Source organism: Morone saxatilis, unplaced genomic scaffold (genome assembly GCF_004916995.1).
Source record: "Morone saxatilis isolate NCDOM2014 unplaced genomic scaffold, NCSU_SB_2.0 Contig12, whole genome shotgun sequence".
NCBI lineage: Eukaryota > Metazoa > Chordata > Actinopteri > Moronidae > Morone > Morone saxatilis.
The window spans coordinates 4,092,244-4,113,009 of record NW_023339674.1 but is presented as its reverse complement, the minus strand read 5'-3'; the positions used below and the strand labels follow the sequence as shown (position 1 = coordinate 4,113,009).

The 20,766-nt window shown below is 42.4% G+C and overlaps 1 protein-coding gene and 1 non-coding gene across 2 annotated transcripts; one reads left to right on the top strand and one right to left on the bottom strand.

The window, feature by feature from the left end:
• Positions 1 to 980: 980 nt before the first annotated feature.
• On the bottom strand, positions 981 to 1,052 carry trnah-gug. The gene has a single exon. It is a non-coding gene; the product is annotated as a tRNA-His (tRNA).
• Positions 1,053 to 1,731: 679 nt separating this feature from the next.
• On the top strand, positions 1,732 to 20,409 carry aspm (assembly factor for spindle microtubules). The gene is made up of 22 exons (XM_035654074.1): positions 1,732 to 2,104; positions 2,288 to 2,431; positions 3,156 to 4,707; positions 5,173 to 5,268; positions 5,429 to 5,530; positions 5,643 to 5,789; positions 5,939 to 6,178; positions 6,292 to 6,359; positions 6,461 to 6,602; positions 7,307 to 7,437; positions 8,459 to 8,634; positions 9,717 to 9,862; positions 10,666 to 10,751; positions 10,864 to 11,076; positions 11,713 to 11,917; positions 12,519 to 12,667; positions 13,208 to 13,336; positions 13,671 to 13,865; positions 14,155 to 18,996; positions 19,199 to 19,348; positions 19,488 to 19,679; positions 20,001 to 20,409. Exons 1-22 carry the CDS (start codon positions 1,829 to 1,831, stop codon positions 20,223 to 20,225), a joined length of 9,606 nt encoding a protein of 3,201 aa, XP_035509967.1. The 5' UTR covers positions 1,732 to 1,828; the 3' UTR covers positions 20,226 to 20,409.
• Positions 20,410 to 20,766: the final 357 nt, after the last annotated feature.

The window sequence follows — 20,766 nt, the reverse complement described above, 5'->3', positions numbered from 1 at the left end:
CCGACTACTCTGGGCATGGCAAAGGCCACTTCAAATTGTTCAACCCTTTGTTTTACATGTGTGCCATTCCATGTTTCTTTTCTTTAACTATATTGCATCTTCCTTCGTATAGGGTAATATCATTTTGGCTCCCTGGGGAAAAGTGCTCATCGTAGGGTTTTAGAAGGTTGGATTGCTTTTTTAACTTGAATTGGGCTGGGTTCTAAACTGTCCCATAGCCTACGCGGAGCTTGCAACACTCGTACCTATACGCAGTGTGGACTGGGCGTTGAATAATGGTTCTAAATTTCCTTTACTGGGGGGATTATAAGGTATGGATTGATGCATTGCTTTGGTTGCGTGCAGTGTACTTTCATATGCAGTTGAAAAGGCAGCATAATTGCACACTACAGTTGTCACATAAATGTAGGTTAGGAATAAAAAGTACAATTTCCTCTGAATGAAAACTGGATAATTCTATCTTTTTCTACCTCAGTATTTTGGTTCTGTTGTTGTCATTTTAGTTGGTTCTTAAAATCTGGTACCGGGCTGCCCCCTATGGTTACGCCTCTCCAATTTTTCCTTTGGGACCTTTACCACCTCAAACACTCGCTCTATCGTATCCTATCTCCTTATCTATGTATCTTATCTTTCACTACTTTTTGGGTTACTCCGGCTTATCTATGTTTATCCTCTCCCTCCTCCTGTTATCTATTATCTTCTATCTATCTTCTATCTCTTCTTATCCTATCCTATCTCTATCTTGTATCTATTCTATCTGCAGTGGAGCAGAAGTATAAAGCAGCAGTAATTGGAAATAATGGGGGGTTTCTTGGGGAAGGGAAGGCTTCTGTTTTACAATGTCACTTTTTATCGTGCGTTTGCGCTAATCATCGTTTGCAGATCCGACCAATCCCGCAAGTTCATTTTTGTAATTTGTGTGTTTGTCCTACTTTTTATTCTCAAGAAAACCTGTGTATTCTCCTTAAAAGGACTGCCGATGCCGTGACCCGGATTCGAACCGGGGTTGCTGCGGCCACAACGCAGAGTACTAACCTCTATACGATCACGGCGAGCTGTCGATCGGGTGATACAAACGTGATTTCTACGAAGATACTTGACTTCTCTAACAGTGCACAGGTTTAGTTCTGTGACATGTCCCGATTAAAAATGATCCAACGTTAATTTTCATATTCAGACACAAAATGAAGTTATTATTTATGTCAAACACAGAATTAAACCCGAGTGAGCGTCAACGTGCACGTTGAAGTAGAGATCGCACACACCGACAGATGGATCACTCTGTAGGAAAACGTCGGACCCATATCTGGTTTAGAGGAGATATATAAACAACTCGTGTGCTCTACTTCACGGAAATTTTAAACAGTTACACTTTAGTTCTGTTTATTAAAATTATTTTCGAATTAGAAGAAATTTAAAAAAAATATATAAGAGAGTAAATTAGTCATTTTTATTTCGTGGTGTCGTAACATAAGATCAGAGTGATACATCTTCGTTTTTAGCTTCTCAGATCATGGGCGTGGCTTAAGGCAGTTTAAAAAAATGTAGTCGTTCACTGATTGGTCGACAGCTGTGTATTCATACGGATTCGATCTGTTCTCTCTCCCCATTGGACAAGAGGTTGCCCTCCCTCGCCTGTCATTGGCTGATTAAACAACACAACCGATTTCAAACCAGATCGTCAGTGTGTTGTGGGAGGAAGCGTGTTTTAACGTTTGCTTCAGGGGCAGAACTAGTAGTAATAGCAGCGCACATGGATTGCTGAACGTTTTAACTAACTTCGCAACATGTTACTGGCTATTTAGCTGCTGTTATTCTTCCATTTAACATGGCTGAAGCGGCAACTTCATCGCGGAGAGGAGTTTTGGACTTCAGTCCAGTAAAGAGAGAGGACGCCAACAAGGAGAATGATGTTCCGATTTTGAGTTTGATCCAGTTTTCCAAGGCTCCTTTTGTGACGTTTGGATCGGTAAAGTTGGGATCCTCCAAATCGGCTGTTCTGCGAATTGAGAACCCTACAGAGGATGCAGAGGCCGAGGTTACTGTCGAAAAGATCCCCTCAAGTAAAGGCTTTTCTGTGGACCACAACACGTTCACGATTCAGGTATGTATATTTCTATGCATGAAGGCAAACAATTCACACCTAATTCAGAGCCTGTGGGCCAATTACTATGCCCAGGAGCTTTATTATGCCACAGCAATCAATATCCACTTCCTACTGCACCTCCTTTCATCCACTGTAAAACTGCAGCTGGACCACATCTTTGCTTGTGCTTTGTGTTTGCAGCCTGAGGGGTCATTCAGTTTGACAGTAACCTGGACTCCATCAGAGGAAGGTGGAATCAGAGAGCTCATCATCTTCAATGCCAATGGGGTCCTCAAGCACCAGGCTGTTCTGCTGGGGAGAGCAGAGGCACCGAAAAGGAAAAAGGTAAATATCCTCAGCTGAATAAAGAGACTACGTTCAGATATTTGATTCTGACAGAGCCGCAGCCATTAGTAGGATTCACAGAAAATAAGTTGGCAACTAGTTTGGTAATTAAGGAAGTCGTTATTTTAAATTTAAAAATGAACAAGGATCTTTTTAAAGATGAAAATGTGCAGTTTTTTGTTTTTGGACAATTTGTTGGATGTTGGAAATTGTGATGGGTATTTTTTAACTGTTGTATGATGGTATATAGCCAAAGAGATTAATTGTGAGTGTAATTAGCACAATAGATTAATACATTATAAAAATGTTAATCTGTTGCGGTCCTAAATTCAGGTCTAATATGTTTTAGTTCTCAAAGGTGTGGTTATGCAGTTTTCATTCAAATGTTATCAGGGAACTTTAACATCTAAGCACAAACTATTTATATTTAGGTTGCAGTGCATGTACAGTTTAGTTTTTTAGTCAAAGCTGCTCAAAATATTTTGCACACCATTTTACTTGCATATTGCAGATAGTGTATATACTTTTCATTTATAGTCTATATTTTCTATTATATTGTGTAATATTCTTATTTTGTGATTCTTATTGTACTTTCACTTCTGTACTCTTACTCAATACTTTCCCCTATGCTGCTGTGACTAATTTGAATTTCTCCTACAGGGGATCAATAAAGGTACATCTTATCCTAATACGGTCATTTACATGCTTTTCTTTTGTGTTTCAGAAAAGCTTATGGGACACAATCAAAAACAAAAGAGAAGGTGCGAAAGTAGCTGCACCCAGGAGAAAGAAAACAGATCAACCACTGAAGATGGCAGCCAATAAAACCTTCCAGGTGTCCAGAAAGCCTCAGTACAAACGGGATAAGCCCCGCAGCCCACTTGTTTCTCTCAACGAGGGCAAAGCGGTCAGAGAGAGGTCCCTCTCGAAGCACAGTCCTGTTGACGATTACCCTCAGAAATCAGAGGAGCAGAAGGCCTTGAATTCCACCTTGAGGCAACGGTCTCTGGTCTCATCAGACCAGGAGAATATCCATCATGTTCAGAGGAACTGTCCTCTTGTCCTACTTGTCCCAGCCGGAAAGCTGATGGACTCTGGCAACATGTCTGCGAGCCCAGATGCTTTGGCGGGCAAACCGGAAAACAAAGATCTTACCAAGATGCTCAACCGGACGCTGTCTCCTATTGGGACGCCAGAGATGTTTAGGAAGCTCATGCCTCACATTCAGTCAGACAGCCCACTTTCTGCTACTGTAAAGTCTGTGGCTGGTGCTGATGGTGGTGATAGTGTGTTAACTGGATCCCCAGTTCTCTCTTTGAAAGATGCACTGGCCCTCATTGACTCTGATCTGAGCCACATGAACACCAGTCCTCGAGACACTAGTTCGAGCTGTGGCTTTTCAGATTCGCTGGAATCCAAGAGTGGGAATCGTGACCGTGGACCTGACCAAAACCTCCTCAGAGCTTTACCCGATAGCCCACTGGGGTCTGAGTTCAACGAGCCAAGACTTACTTTCTTCGTCAGCAAGACTGCTGTGAGTGGGGTTGTTGTCTCAGAGGCGGATAAGGCTACGGAAAGGGTCAAAAAGGCCTCTTTTACCTCTGCTACAGTGACCAAGAGCAAAGCACCCGTGGAGGCAAACAGTTCGAGTGGAAGGAAAATAAAGAAGTCAAGGCGGAGGCTCTTAGAGAAAACACTTGAGCTGTCTGATGGCAGCAGTCAGTGTGAGTCTGGACCAGACACTCCAAGCCTGCCTGTTATAGACCCAGACACAGGGATCAAGGGATGGCAAAACCCTCACGCTGCAAACTCCCTGTGTGACGACAGACATCAAGCCCAGGAGTTTATGTCCTCCAGCTTCACTCCACAGCTCGACAGCTCACCTCCATCTATTGCTCCTGCCCGCTTCTCTTTCTCAGCCACTTCCCCTCCTCCTACACTCGCTGCTCCCATTGTTTTTTCTGCCACCTCTCCATTGCCTTTGGGATCATCTTCTCCTCTTCACCTCAACCTCACATCAAACCCCAGTGTGTATGAGCTGTCTCCAGCTGTTCCCGCACCTCCGCCCATTCAGGAAGACTCGTTTCCCATTTACATGGCCGTGAAGAGCAAGAAGAGGAAGAGTGAGGAGTATCTAAAAAGTGACGGGAAGGTGGAGGATGCCGCGAAAACGGAGCGTGTCAAAAGGACCAGGGTGGTAACAGGAAAAACTGAGCCCCCAAGATCGGTCCAGGAGAGGAGAAGTGCATCACAGAGGCAACAGCTGAGAACAGCAGGTGAGCAAATGTGAAATATTTATGCTGGATGTTATGATGGTTTCTTCTTAAAGGTCCACTGTGTAACATTTAGGAGGGTCTATTAGCAGAAATTGAATATAATAAGCACAACTATGTTTTCATTAGTTTATAATATAAAAATTAGAATAATTGTTTTTGTTACCATAGAATGAGCTGTTTTATCTACAAAGGGAGTGGGTCCACCTCCATGGAGGCTGCAATGTTGAGCCACCGTGTTTCTACAGTAGCCCAAAACAGACAAACACTGACTCTAGATAGGGCTGTTGTTGCACGTTTCACAATCACCATGTTTTCTCCTCTACACCTAAAAGGGTGAATGTAATCTGCAACTACACGCTAGATGCTACTAAATCCTACACACTGGACCTTTTTTAAACATCTGCCTTATTTCTTAACACTCTGTATTTACTATAGTGCTTTACACCCCCCACCCCCCCTCCCCAGGCTCGGTGCGCTCCATGACTTCATCATCTCTAAAAACTGCACGGCCTGCGGTTCCTGCCCAGGCAAAGCAATCAAGCTCCAAACTCACCTCAAGAGGTATAAAGTGATGTTTAATTGCCTTCTGAAGGAGAATACCCCTCAAATGAGAGTTCTTTGCTGTTCTTGTGTTAAAATGTATAAACTGCTGTTCATATCAGATTTATTTTCAAAACTTATTTGTAATGAAATGCACAATGCCTTTTTTAATTGCTCACAGGTGCCCTGTCTCTAAAGTCGTTTGGTGCTCAATCTGTGAAGACGGCAAAAATTGTTGCTGTAGCACAGTCAAAACTGACCTTTGTTAAACCAGCGCAAACAGGTATTTGATGGTAAAATATTGTGACATGAGCTTTTTGTGGTGCGTTAATGTGCATTTTGCTTTTGTTTATCTTATACCTTTTATTTTATTTTCTGCTCTGCTCTTCTTGCAGCCATACCGAGACACCCGATGCCGTTTGCTGCCAAGAACATGTTCTATGATGAGAGGTGGATTGAGAAGCAGGAGAGGGGATTCACATGGTGGATCAACTACGTCCTCACCCCAGATGACTTTAAAGTCAACACTGAAGTCGCTAAAGGTAACATCCATTCAGGCATTCTGCAGGGTTTCACTACTGTAGAGTCTGAACAATAAATGAGTTTCTAAGCTCTTCGTGTTTGTACAAGGGACTGTAGAAGTCTGTAAAAATCTCAAACATGGCCTTTTTTCCGTTTGTGTCTTGTGTAGTGAATGCTGTATCCATTGTCATGGGCAGCAATGACAAGTATAGTGTCCCCAAAGCTCCCACCAGAGAGGAGATGTCTTTTAGCACCTACACGGCCCGAAGGAAGCTAAACCGCCTCCGTCGTTCTGCCTGCCAGCTGTTCACATCTGAGGCCATGGTCAAGGCTATTCAGAGGCTCGAACTGGAGGTGGAGGCCAAGAGGCTGCTCGTCCGCAAAGACCGCCATCTTTGGAAGGACATTGGTAAATGAACAGTCCATTGTGAAACCTGCGTGAAGTTGTTTTTTAATGCTCTTAAGTTCATATCAAACCCCGGATAAGTCTGAAAGTTTTCTCGTCTTTCCTCATCTTTTTAGGTGAACGCCGAAAAGTCCTCAACTGGCTTCTTTCATACAATCCACTGTGGTTACGGATTGGGCTTGAGGTATTCTGATATTCTACTGTTTTCTTCTACTTTTTAACATTTGTTTTTCTAAATAATGTTGTTAGTTTCCTCACTATCCATGCTCTGCTTGCTAATTGCAGACGATCTACGGGGAGCTGATCTCACTGGAAAGCAACAGTGATGCGTTAGGTCTGGCTATGTTCGTCCTCCAGCGGCTGCTCTGGAACCCAGACATCGCTGCGCAATACAGACACGCCAAAGTGCCTAACCTTTACAAAGAAGGTAATGTAAGAGTGTCGGTTATTGGGTCGTGTGATCTAGTGACTGTGCTGTGTCACTGTTTAAGGTTGCAAAAAAATTTACTTTTTGGTGGTGGAGACTTCCCTTGGGTATTAGTATATTTTACTCCAAAGTAATTAAAGGGATATTGAGCCGGTTGTCAGCTCAGGTTGTGTTTCACATTTCCCACACAAGCCGAAACATAAACCTCTTATGCCATATCCTAAGCAGACATATAGATATACACCCCTTATGATGCAAAATACGGTAATTATTAACAACTTGGGTCTGAGTTGAACTGAAACACTGTCCTGACATTTTAATTTTTTATCTCCAAAAGGAGCATGTAGTCTCATAGAGGCTTAGAAGGGCCTAGGACTGAGACTCAAAAATTAATGAATGTCTCACCTTTAAATGTCAAAGCTGATCTGATGCAGTCTAGAATTGTAAAAAAAAACTTTACCAGGAGTCTGAGGTGACAAATGTCTTGTTTTGACCAATCAGTAGTCCAAAACTCAAACATTGGGGAATTTACAATGGTATAAAACAGCAAATCTGCACTTTTAAGAAGCTGGAGCACACATTTTTCAAAGGATAGCTATTGTGGTCCTTTTTAACTCTGTCAAATAAGGGAATAAATGAAAACCGATGAGAATTTCCTTCTGTAGTATAACAAAACATATGTCGACATCTCTTTCCTTGGTTAGGCCACGAGGAGGCGCTGTCTCGCTTTACTCTGAAGAAGCTGCTCCTGCTGGTGTGTTTCCTGGACAAAGCCAAAGAGTCCAGGCTGATTGAGCACAACCCCTGTCTGTTCTGCCTGGATGCAGAGTTCAAGGTAGGCCAGTCACTGTCCCACTAAAGCCATATTAAAAAGACAAATTATAAATTTGGTAATGTAAATTTTTGTTAGTTAGTCTTTTATATAATTTAAGTATTTGTATCTTGTCTCAGATCTATCTTGATGTCATTATTCTGACCTGAGGCTGTTTATGCCAAAATTGAGAGGACATTTTTTTTTATTATTTAACATAAATATAAGATATAAAAGCTATCAAAGTCAGGTAAATGGATGAATGGATTTTAGAAAAGTTAAGTAGACCGATTGCTCCATCAGGGTTTAACTGTTTGTGACAAGTGTCTGTGTTTCTGTGCTGTCAGCAGATTAGTCTATCTGCATCATACAGTGTTGTATGACTGTGAATGACTGCAGTTCTTATTTGACTACCTTAAGCTACCCCTTAAATAATTTGCAAGCCGAGACCAACACTTGGTTGGTCACACTAACGCACCAGCGTTTAACAGCTTTCGTCCCATCCCAAAGGAACTGTACTAACCAGTCAAACACATCAGGGTTCGTTTTAACCAAACCAAACAGGTTAGGTGTGAAAGCAGAACATTTTATGCATGCCGCTTATTCTCAGTTCTAAGAATAAGAGCAAAATTATGTCATTCTTAGAATTTTGATGCACCAAGTCGTACTTCAAACAGCTTTATACATATCGACTCAGATTTATAAGACATGGCCATAGTGTCGAGTTATTTATGAAATTCTCTTAGGCCTGTTTTTGTAGCTTTTAAACAAGAATAAATAACAAATGTGAGGCTATCTGCCCTTGTATCAGTCAAGGGTGTGTATTTTAATACAGGGGATCACAGACCTCAGAACCATCCATATGTAAACCCCACATTCTCCACTATCATGTTTTCTGAATTTTAACCATCGTTCAGCTTAATGATGAAAACTTTTTCACATTGCATATTTATTACTGTGGTTCCTCTCATTAGATATTTGTGTGTTGCATTAACCTCTTCCATGTTGCATGCTTCTTGTTTTTTTCTTTTCTTTTCTTTTACAGACAACCAAAGACCTGCTCCTGGCCTTCTCCAGGGACTTCCTGAGCGGAGAGGGGATCCTCCCCCGGCACCTCGGCTACCTCGGGTTACCCGTCTCCCACGTTCAGACGCCCCTGGACGAGTTCAACTTCGCTGTGAAGAATTTGGCAGTTGACTTGAAATGCGGCATTCGTCTAGTGTGAGTGAAACGTCATGAATTTTAATGTGATGCTCTGATCCCCGTTGGGATGTTTGCTTTTCTCAGAGGTCAGGCTCAGCTACACGGCAGTATCCCTGCAGCTGTTCAGGACTCAGCAGCAGAACTGTTATAGTCCAGGATTTCCCTCTACAGATTCTCACCAAAGCATGCTCTTTTAACAGCCCTGCCGATGTATCAGTATTGCTCACTGATCATACTTCAACTGTGTGTCTGTGTGTGTCTTTCTTGAAGTTTTTTTTAATTTATTTGTTTGTGCATTTACTCCTTTTTAATGCACAGAAATGCCGGTTGTAAAATGTAATGGTAAAGACTCAGCAGATAGTTGCAGAGTAAATCTCCCTAGTATTCTTTGACTTATTGTGGACTCCTTCTAAATGGGTCTTCCTCTGGCTTTAAGATGATTAAGTGTGAAAAGGCCTCGCACAGCATTTTAAGGTGAAAAGAATCAAAAGAACAGCATGATCAGGAAAAAGGCAGACTTAACGGTCAAATATACTCAGACGTGGTGCAGTTCTTTTTGTACCACACTGGGTGTCTGCAGGCTTACATGGTTGTTGGGCTCTACGCCACACAGCTTTGGAAAGCACTGGAACCATTTCTAGAAGATCTTTGGATCACTGATGTATAGTTCTTAGGTGGATCATGTTGGGGAATATGACACCATATATCTTTTTTTTAAAGGTAGTTACACTCAAAGCCAAGCCACCAACAGAAGTTACCCTGAAACATGCAGTAATTAAATGATACTGGATTTTATTATGGCTATTCTTTGTATCAAAAGGTGAAATATATTAAGTGTTAAGTAGTTTAGTTAAGTAGTTGTTTTTCTAAAGTTGCTTCCTGTGTAGTTGTCTATTATGATGTAGATTGTGGTAATTTGAGATCTGAGCATCTCAAACCATCAGCGCTATTTGACTCTACAGTATAAGGGAGATGCCAGAATCATCAGAACGATGAGTGAGAAAGTGCCAGAGCAACAAGCACGTAAGATGTAGAGGTTTACAAAGATTCTTATGCATCACCTTTATGAAGTGTGTTTTCCATGTGTGGCTTGCTTCCAGGCGAGTGATGGAGCTCCTCGTCCAGGACTGGAGTTTGTCGGCCAAGCTCCGTCTGCCAGCCATCAGCCGCCTGCAGAAGATCCACAACGTCGACATGGCGTTGCAAGTGCTCAAAAGCAAAGGGGTCGACCTCAAGGATGAACATGGTAATTAAGATTTTTCTCCCAGAGCAAACTGCAAAACTGTGAGACTGTGAACCTGAAAGAGTGTTTGGCCTCCACAAAATGAGATTCAGTGGGGTTTTTTAAGTTCTGTGTGATGTTTTCTTTCACAGAAGTGTTACATATTCATTTGGCTTACATACTAGGCTGTATTTTCCACCACTGTGGCATTTTTATGGACATTGTTCATTTACTATATTGCTTCACACAAGCATGAACACCTGCCATTTCACTGCACACCTTTTGTTTGATCACAAACAGCTGCACAGCAACAGAATTGGATTGCTTTGCCCTTTATGACGTGTTGGATGTGTGTGTGCAAACCTTTGGTGACAGTATTGTTTGTGCCTGTGCACTTCTGCATAAGTGAACATATGTCAGAGTGACTAAGCAGCCCAGGTTGAAAGGTACGATTTCAACACATAAAAGAACTTAGTAAAGTAAGCACAATAACTTTGCTGGCTTTATCAAATCAAAGACAATGCTTTAAACTGACTATTTAAATCAAGAAATGTCTTCAGTAATACCTGTGTTTTAATGTCTAAACAGGTAAAACAATTATTGACAGTTATTATTGTTGGTGAAATTGTGAAAAGTCACAAAAATCACTAATTTCAAAAGCTTGATGTTCTCCAAATTCAAAATCATAGGGTCAAAACCAAAGCTATTAAAAAGCAGAAAATACAGATGTTTGACAAGAACAAACAAAGGTTTGCTGTTTTTGCCTAATAAATAATTAATAATAATTAACCACATCAGTTATTTAAGCTTTGTCTCTTTATTTTCAGGCTCCATCATCGATTCCAGAGACGTTGTGGACGGACACAGGGAGAAGACACTGAGCCTCTTGTGGAAAATCATCTTTGTGTTCCATGTGCGTATCCGGCCTTATTTCCAATTGATAGTTAACAACATTCTCATTCAGTCATTTTTTTAAAGCTGTGGAAAGAAAAGATTGATATGCTGCTATCAAATAATCTGTTAAGGTGGAGGTGATTTTGGACGAGGATCAGCTGAGGGAGGAAATTTACTTCCTGAAGAGAACCTTGAGGACCAAGCAGAGGCTGATGTCTCTGAGGGCTGATCGGGGCCTTCAGCCGAGTCCTGTGAAGACCAGGGCGGCGTATGAACACAGCAGCACTAAGGTTACCCTGCTGATGGACTGGGCTCGAGCTGTGTGTGACTTCTACAATCTCAAGGCGAGTTTGAGTTTTTTTTACTTTCAGCTCTCAGGCAAAAGAAAACACTTCGATTTTTTGGGGTTAAATTGGTTATATTGGTTATGATTTCATGCTGTCTTGTTAGGTAGGATGCAGTGTTGTACTTTGTCATTTGATTTATTGAACTGGTTTTCCTTTGTAGCCTTTAGTGCTATGTCTTTGGTTGTTGTTTTACATCAAACCACTTTCAAGAGTTAAAAGATAAACTTTAGTGTTTGGTTTGAAATAGCCCCTACATGGGCTGGTACAATCAGCTTAGACTTTGTCTTGACAGATGATAGTTGCTGAGACATTTCACGCTGAGCCAAAAATATCCAACAAACTAAAAAATTGCCAATAAAGTCAGGTAGTTGCTGTCAACAACTTCCAATTTGTAATTATTATTATTATGGGACTAATATGAGAGAGTTCCTGTTTTATATTCACTGTATATCTGACCTGGCCTCATCACAGCACAACCTGTGTGCTCTTGTCTACCACCAACAATAGTTTCACTGTTTTAAATCTTATTTTTATAGCAACATAACATTACTGTCTCAGTCTCAAATGCTCTCAAATGCCCTCACATGTCCTTTAAGAAAACAGTAAATGAAGTGTGTTGTCTTATCTGTGCAGGTGGAGAACTTCACTGTGACGTTCTCGGATGGCCGCGTCCTCTGCTACCTTATCCACCACTACCACCCCAGTCTCCTGCCAGAGAAGGCTGTCAGTCAAAGCACCACTCAGACCGTGGAGTGTTCACAGAGGGGCCGCCTGGAGCTCGACTGCTCAGCCAGCGACTCCGACAACTCCTTTGACACCTTGCCAGCGGGCCTGAACGGTACTTGTCTTCTGTGTACTGTGTCTTCAATGCAATATTCTGTCTGAATGCACGTGGATGTGTGTACATCACACAGACGTTCGTGGAGCATTAGAGTTTGGAAAACAGTCTGATAAGACGTCTGAGGATGGAAAAGAAATCTACAAATGCTGACACAGGAATAAGCCACAATTTGTTGCATTGCGTGTTTCATACAATAGTTGCATTAGTTAGGGATCTTAAGTTGGCTTCATCTACAGAAATCTAGGCTGTTTATTGGTAACAAATATTAATTGAAAAGGTAGGAAGAGTGGAAACCCTGGAAGAGTTTTCCAAGTTTTTATAGTCCACTGAGAGACATTTTGAAATTCATTGAGAAAAAAAAAAGGATTTAATTTGTGGCAAATTTCTGCCCATTTTCAAGCATAATATTATTTTAAACAAATATATTTATAATTCTAGTTACATAAGTTTAAAAAAGGCATGTGGCAGCATGTCACGGCTTAAAAGTTCAATGTGTGTTTTTAAACTTGTATGTGCGACTTTTAAACAAGATTGTGAAGAGATTTAGGAGACAGTAACTGAGTTGTGACTAAATATTTTTTATTTTTTTTGTGAATAGGCCCAGATTCTCCATCAGTGGAATTTAAAGAGCTGCTGGAGAATGAGAAAAACAACTTCAGAATGGTGAACTCTGCTGTGTCTTTCCTGGGTGGGGTCCCCGCCATGATCAACCCAGCTGACATGTCCAACACCATTCCCAATGAGAAGGTGAGACCAAACTGAAGGTTTTCTTTACCCTCTGCAGCAGCAATTTAATTTTTGGGGGATATTGGATTCCAGCTCTGGCACAAATTGGATGCTGAGCGGCTGTTAAGCTCTGCATTATTTCGGATGAGAAGTGAAATAGACTGAGCTGCAATAAGGCAGTGATGCTCATTTTTGTAGATTCCTTTGTTTTCTTGGCACTAAAGGCTGAATAAATAGCAACAAAAAAAACATTGGGATCGACATTGTTTAAACATCTGTATCGGCCCAGTATTTCTCAGTCAATTCTTCTATAATGTTTTGTATATCTGTCTTTCCAAACATGAAAAAAATCACTTAATATTTTTTATAGGATAATGTAATCATGGTTTACACCTGATTTTTGTGCAAACCCCTATTGCTCAAATCCATCATTAAATCTTTTAAAATACTGTATGTGGGGGTGGGAAAGATTTATACTAAAACAACCCCAGGATGTCTGATGATTGGTGTCCAGACCGACTGGCTTAACCTCTTCCTTCATCCACATTTGTTTATTTCCAGGTTGTGATCTCTTACCTGTCCTTCCTGTGCGCTCGTCTTCTCGACCTGCGCAACGAAACCAGGGCAGCTCGGGTCATACAGGGCGCATGGAGGAAATACAGATTAAAGAAAGATCTACAGCTCTACAAGGTTGGTTCAGTGTCTTGCACAGTCTTTATCTGATCTATACCATTTGTTTTGCAGTCGTGGGTGACACGCTTTATTGTGTTGTTTTATTTGTGTGATAAAGTTGTCGACCACTGTGCTTCTTTTTTAAATATTAAAAAATGTATCAATCAGGTATACAAACCTGAAAATGAGTCCATCTACTTCTTGCTTAAAGCACCTATACTCAATATTTTTATAATAAGAATGTATCAAATGAGTGAAAATCTTGTGTTCACAAGAAAAAAAGCATTTAGAAAGAAATATAAATATAGATTTGATAATTGACATTTGACATTTTGATTTTGTTTATATACAGGAAAGAAACATGGCTGCTTTGAAAATCCAGTTACTTGTGAGGAGATTCCTCGAGAAGTGCAGAGTGAAGAGGCAGAATCAAGCTGCTGGTATCATCCAATCAGTCTGGAGGGGTTATGTAGCCCGCAACAGACTGAAGCTGAAAAAGCAGGCTGAACTTAGGGCTTTGCAAAATGAAGCAGCAACTGTCATCCAGGTGGGTGTTTATTACATATGTGAGGATGAAAAGGGCTGTTAACATAATATAAGTGTTCTACACGATGGACCAGAAACGGTAAAAAGTATAAAATTGTATTTTTTCCAGCATTCTTAGGTGCTGTCTTATCAAACTATGATTGTACCTTTTTTTTTTTTTGTTTGTTTGTTTTTTTCTTTTTTTGACTGTTTCAATGTCACGTTATGTTACAGCAAGGACACTCGCTTCATAATGAAACCTGCTTGTGTTATTGTTCTTTGAATAAATGGTTCTTATCTTGTCTCTACAGGCTCAATGGAAGATGTTTTCGGCGATGAGGGCTTACCATCGTCTCAGATACTATGCCATTGTTGTCCAAGCACAATGGCGAATGAGGAGGGCAGCCTCTGCTTATGGAAGAATCTACTGGGCGGCAGCAGTAATTCAGAAGCACTCGCGAGCATGGGCTCTTGCAAGAAGAGATCGGATGCATTATCTCTCCCTTAGAGCTGCAGCGGTGAAGATACAGAGAGGGTATAGAAGATGGGAAACCCAGAAAACTGAAAAGGAAAACCATGCTGCCACGGTGATACAAGCTGTGTTTAAGAAATGGTACAAGGAAAAAATGGCTGAAAGAACTGCTGCTGCTGTAAGAATTCAGTCTTGGTATAAAATGCAGAGGTCTCTCCATCAGTATAGAAAGATCAAGGCAAGCACTCTGCTCATTCAAGCCCAATATAGAGGTCATGCTCAGAGGCGCTGCTTTCAGGTGTTGAAGCTGCAGCACCACTCCGCTACTGTCATTCAGAGTGTCTTCAGAGGGCACGCTGCCAGAAAACTGGTAGCAAAGATGAGATGTGCTACAGTCACAATCCAGCGTTGGTTCAGGGCCTCTGTGGAAAGAGACGTGGAAAGGCAAATGTTTGTGAGGATGAGATGCGCTGCCATTACCATACAGGCAGCTTATCGTGGTAAAGTGGCGCGGGAATCTCTGAAAAAACAGTACAAGGCAGCAACAGTGATCCAGGCATCTTTTAGGAGGTATGCTGCCCAAAGGCGCTACCTTCTCTTGAGAAAAGCTGCAGCTGTGATACAGCAAAAGTACAGAGCCACAATGTTGGCTCGTAAGACAAAGAAGGATTATGATGCTCTTAGGAATGCTGCACTCACTGTACAAGCTAACTGGAGAGGCAGAACCGACAGGAAGAGGATAGAAAAGAGGCATCAGTGTGCAACATTGATACAGGCTTACTACCGTCGGCACAAAGCAGAAGCAGAGTATAGGTCCAAGAAAGCAGCTGCTGTAGTCATACAGCATCGCTACAGAGCTTACGTGGCTGGAAAGGAGATGAGGAAAGCATACCTGCACAGGAGAGCAGCCTGTATTACTCTCCAAGCTGGATTCAGAGGCCTAAGGGATAGAACAGAGTTGAAGAAAAAGCACTGGGCAGCAACTGTCATCCAATCTTCAGTTAGGATGTTTTTATGTAGTAAACGATATATTCTCATACAAAGTGCAGTGATTATCATCCAAAGCCGATACAGAGCTCTTGTGGCCTGCAGGGCACAGCAAAATGAATACAGAGTGCTAAAGCAGGCTGCTATAAAGATACAAGCTGTCTACCGGGGATTTAGAGTGAGAGAAGACCTAAAGAAGAGGCACAGGGCTTCCACAGCAATCCAAGCTCAATTCAGGATGCACAGAATGCGTATGGCATACCTTGCCACAAAGTGTGCTGCCATCATTATTCAAGAGCACTTCAGGGCCAAAATGCTCAAGGATCAACAAATGCAGCTGTACAGAACAATGAAATCTGCAGCTGTACTCATCCAGGCAGCATATCGTGGCTACAGGTCCAGGAAGAAGATTGCAGAGATGCACCGAGCTGCTACAATCATTCAGAGAAAGTTTCTCACCATCCGAGATAGGAATAGGTTCCTCGCTATCAAGGCAGCAGCTTTGGTTTGCCAGCATAGGTACAGAGCAGTGGCCCTGGCAAGAAAAGACCATTTAGACTATCTGGTAAAGCGCAGGGCAGTCATTTGTCTGCAGGCTGCCTATAGAGGACATGAGGTCAGAAAGCAGATACGCATTCAGCATACGGCAGCTGTAACAATTCAGTCTCAATTCCGAAAATACCAGCAAAGAACCTACTACAAGAAGCTCCACTGGGCTGCCAATGTATTAAAGGTACGTTACAGAGCCAACAAGAAAATGAGAGAGGAGATGCAAGCCCTGAGTGCCAAGAGAAATGCTGCTGTTGTCTTACAAGCCGCCTTCCGTGGAATGAAATCTAGACGAATCATCAAACAAAGGCAACAGGCTGCCAGTGTTATCCAGAGAGCTTACGGAGCACACTGTGAGTGCAAGCAGTATCTTACCTTGAAATCCTCTGTGCTCACCATTCAGCGGAGGTATCGGGCCACTCTAGCAGCAAAGGCACAAATGAAACAATACCAGTGTACACGCAGAGCAGCAGTCCTGCTTCAGGCAGCATACAGAGGGCAGCAGGTCAGGAAAGAGATTGCTCATCGCCATCAGGCTGCCACTGTCATCCAGTCTGTATTCAGAAAGCACAGAGAGGTAGTCAAATTCCAGGCCATGCGTCTGTCTGCCATTATCATCCAGAGATACTATCGCTCCTGTATTCTTCAGAGGCAAGTAAGGGAAAAGTTCATAAAAATTAAACAATCCACCATTATTCTTCAGGCAGCTTACAGAGGCCATTGTGTTCGAAGCAGCATTTCCAAGATGCACAAGGCAGCTACTGTCATTCAAACAAACTTCAAGAGGCATAAGCAGCAGTCAGCCTTTAGGAGACAACGCTGGGCAGCATGTGTCTTACAGCAGAGGTTTAGAGCTCAGAGACAGAGAAATGTTGAGATAAAACATTATCAACAGCGCAGGGAAGCTGCTATTGTGTTACAGGCTGCATATCGTGGAATGAAATCAAGACGGATCATCAAACAAAGGCATCAGGCTGCCAGTGTTATCCAGAGAGCGTACAGAACACACTGTGAACACAAGCAGTATCTGACCTTAAAATCCTCCATTCTCACAATCCAGCGGAGGTACCGGGCCACTGTAGCAGCAAAGAAACAAATGCAAAAATACCAGAAAATGCGCAGTGCTGTTGTTGTTCTTCAGGCTGCATATAGAGGCCAGCAGGTCAGAAGAGAGATTGCTCAGTACCATTGGGCTGCCACTGTGATCCAGTCTGCATTCCGAAAGCACAGGGAGGAGGTGAAATTCCAGGCTATACGTCTGTCTGCCATCATCATCCAGAGACACTATCGCTCCTGTATTCTTCAGAAACGAGACAGAGAAAAGTTTCTTGAAATGAGACATTCTGCTGTTGTCCTTCAGGCAGCATACAGAGGGCAGCAGGTCAGAAAGGAAGTCGCACGTTGGCATCAGGCTGCCACTGCGATCCAGTCTGCATTCAGAAAGCACAGAGAGGAAGTCAAGTTCCAGGCCATGCGCCTGTCTGCTGTTATCATCCAGAGATACTTTCGCTCCTGTATTCTTCAAAGAAAAGAAAGGGAAAACTTCCTAAAAGCAAGACATTCTGCCATCGTTCTTCAGTCAGCTTTCAGAGGTCATCTTGTGCGAACCAGCATTGCCAAGATGCACAAGGCAGCTACTGTCATTCAAGCCAACTTTAAGAGGCATAAACACCAGTCATCTTTCAGGAGACATTGCTGGGCAGCCTGTGTCCTGCAACAGAGGTTTAGAGCTAAGAGACAAAGAAACATTGATACTATACATTACCAAAACTGCAGAAAGGCAGCCATTGTGTTACAGGCTGCATATCGGGGAATGAAATCCAGGCAGAACATTAAACAAAGTCACCAAGCTGCCAGTGTTATCCAGAGAGCTTACAGAACACACTGCGAACACAAGCAGTATCTGACCTTAAAATCCTCCGTTCTGACCATCCAGCGGTGGTATCGAGCCACTGTAGCAGCCAAGGAACAAATGCAAAAATACCAAAAGATGCAAAGAGCAGCAGTCCTCCTTCAGGCAGCATACAGAGGGAAGCAGGTCAGGAAAGAGATGGCTCACTGGCATTGGGCGGCCACTGTGATCCAGTCTGCATTCAGAAAGCACAAACAGGAAGTCAAATTCCAGGCGATACGTCTATCAACCATTATAATTCAGAGATACTATCGGGCCTGTATCCTTCGAAGAAAAGTAAGGAAAAACTTCCTAAAAGCTAGACAGTCTGCCATTATTCTTCAGGCTGCTTTCAGAGGTCATCGTGTGCGAGCCAACATTGCCAAGCTGCATAGGGCAGCTACTGTCATTCAAGCAAACTTCAAGAGGCATAAGCAGCAGTCAGCCTTTAGGCGACAACGCTGGGCAGCCTGTGTCTTGCAGCAGAGGTTTAAAGCTCAGAGACAAAGAAATGTTGAGATAAAACATTATCACGAGGTTAGGAAAGCTGTCATTAATTTACAAGCTGCCTTTCGTGCAATGAAATCCAGAAGAATCATCAAACAAAGGCATCAGGCTGCCAGTGTTGTCCAGAGAGCCTACAGAGCCTACTCTGAACGCAAGCAGTATCTGAAATTGAAATTGTATGTCCTCACCATTCAGCAAAAGTATCGGGCTACTGTAGCAGCTAAAGCACAAAGAACACAGTACCTGGAAATGCACAGTGCAGCCATCATTGTGCAGTCAGCATACAGAGGGCAGCGGGTCAGAAAGGAGGTTGCTCGTTGGCATCAGGCTGCCACTGCGATCCAGTCTACATTCAGAAAGCACAAAGAGGAAGTCAAATTCCAGGCCATGCGTCTATCTGCCATAATCATCCAGAGATACTATCGCTCCTGTATTCTGCAAAGAAAAGAGAGGGAAAACTTCCTAAAAGCGAGACATTCTGCCATCATTCTTCAGGCAGCATTTAGAGGCTGGTGTGTCAGGAGGGACGTTGGTCAACAAAATCAAGCTGCTGTTGTGATCCAGTCATGCTGGAGATGCTCAGTGCAGAGGCGTATCTTCCAAAGAAAGAGGGAGGCAGCTGTGAAACTTCAGCGGAGGGTGCGGGCAGTGCAGCTGGGCAGGTTGGAGAGGAACAACTACACCCAATCTAGGCGAGCTGCCATCACACTTCAGACACACTGCCGTGCCTGGATTGCAAGACAAAAGGTAATGAGCTTTATTTAAAGATCAGTTTGCTAGAACTTTCTTTTCTTCCTTCCTGACATCTCTGGTGGGTAGACAAAATTGAAATGAATATACTAGAAAGGACATGACCATATTAAAATGTGATTTGTAGTAAACAGGCTAAAAAGGCAAAACTTTTTTTAAAATTGATTTTATAATCCTTTGCATGCCTTTTGTGTTTCAGGTACTAGAGGTAGCCAAGGCAGAGAGAAGGCTCCGTTTTACATCGGCGGTCTTCCATCATCTCAAGGCCGTAAAGATCCAAAGAGCTCTGAGAGCCCACTGGGCTTTGGAGTCAGCCAAAAGACAAATCCATTCTGTCATCACAATACAGGTACAGTGAGGAAGAGCCCACAATGCCATTTTTCAAAAGTAAATACGACACTGAAAAGCACTCAAGTGATCTGATGAATTTAATTCAATCAGTCAATGAAAAGCACACTTCTCAAAATGATTTCCTTGTTCTTTTCTAGCAATGGGTGAGAGCGAGGCAGCAGAGGAGACGGTATTTGGAGGACAGGAGCAAAGTGGTTACAGCCCAGAGAGCTGTCAAGCGCTGGTTAGCTCGTCGCCGCAAGGCTGCGTCCGTCATCCAGCAGGCCGTCCGGAAATTCCTACTTCTCAGGCGCCAGAAGAGGGTTCAACAGGGCATTGTCAAAGCTCAGGTACTATAGCCAGTGGTGAATTTGGTAGAGATGACTTCCGTATACTTAAAGAAAGGTTTCTTCCTGTTCATACTTGAAAGGAGGTGATCCTTTACTATTGTGCTTCCAATGTGAATGAAAAAAAAATATTTTCCTTTTGCTGTGAATCTCGATTACTGTTATTACCATAATTTATAACAACAACATAACTGGTTTGAAGCCATAGAATATTTCAATCCACACAAAGATTCTTCCCTTTTGCATAAAATGGTCCTCTGATCCAATGTTTAGCAACTAATTAGTTTTTCTTTTGTCTTTTTTTCCCTCTCCATCTCTCTCCAGGCTCTGTGGAGAGGACACCGCTCCCGCCGACTGAATGACAATCCCAAGGTGGTGAAGCTGAGACACCGTTTGCGTAAAGTCTCCGCTGAAATCCGGGAGGAGGACAAACTGTGCAACAAGACATCGTCTGCCCTGGACTATCTCCTACGATACAAACACTTCTCCTACATTCTAGAGGCCCTGAAAAACCTGGGTAAGGCCTTTCAGTTTCTGGAGCGACTATAGAGCTCCCTGCTACAAACATAGTTTAGCGGGAATGCTAATGTGGATTCTGCCAAGACACTCCATGTCATGTTTTAATTTTACAGTTGTATCTGATGTACAGGTAGTAAAACAAATCCTGTATTAGGCCAAAAGCAACTGGATTTACTTTGTAATCTGGAGGACATTTTGCAACACATCACCCAGCTTGCGTCCAATAGATCCAGAATTCTGATATCTGCAATAGATTTGAGCATGAGAAACGTGAAGAAGTGTGGGAGAAAAAGTTCCTCCTTCAGGTGTTTTTTGTTGCGTGTTGTAATAGCAAAATGCTTGTGTTGTCAAGACTGAGTTCATTACAAAAGAAGGTGGTTAATGTGTGTTACCTAAATCAAATGTGTGTAATCTAAAATCAAATTAGATGTATGTGTCTTATATACAAAATAACTTTATTGATTATCAGTCTAATATACTTTTCATTACGTGGACCTGATCTCAGGTGTCTTGCCTTTTCAGTACTGCAGTTTGTCCCGAGCACTAACATAAAAAGTGTGTGTGTGTGTGT

Excerpts from the sequence above, each read along its gene's own strand:
- aspm (XM_035654074.1), top strand. The coding sequence starts at position 1,829 with ATGGCTGAAGCGGCAACTTCATCGCGGAGAGGAGTTTTGGACTTCAGT. Across the intron at positions 2,105-2,287 it reads ACAACACGTTCACGATTCAG|CCTGAGGGGTCATTCAGTTT; the intron begins GTATGTATATTT and ends TTGTGTTTGCAG. Across the intron at positions 19,349-19,487 it reads ATTCTGTCATCACAATACAG|CAATGGGTGAGAGCGAGGCA; the intron begins GTACAGTGAGGA and ends GTTCTTTTCTAG.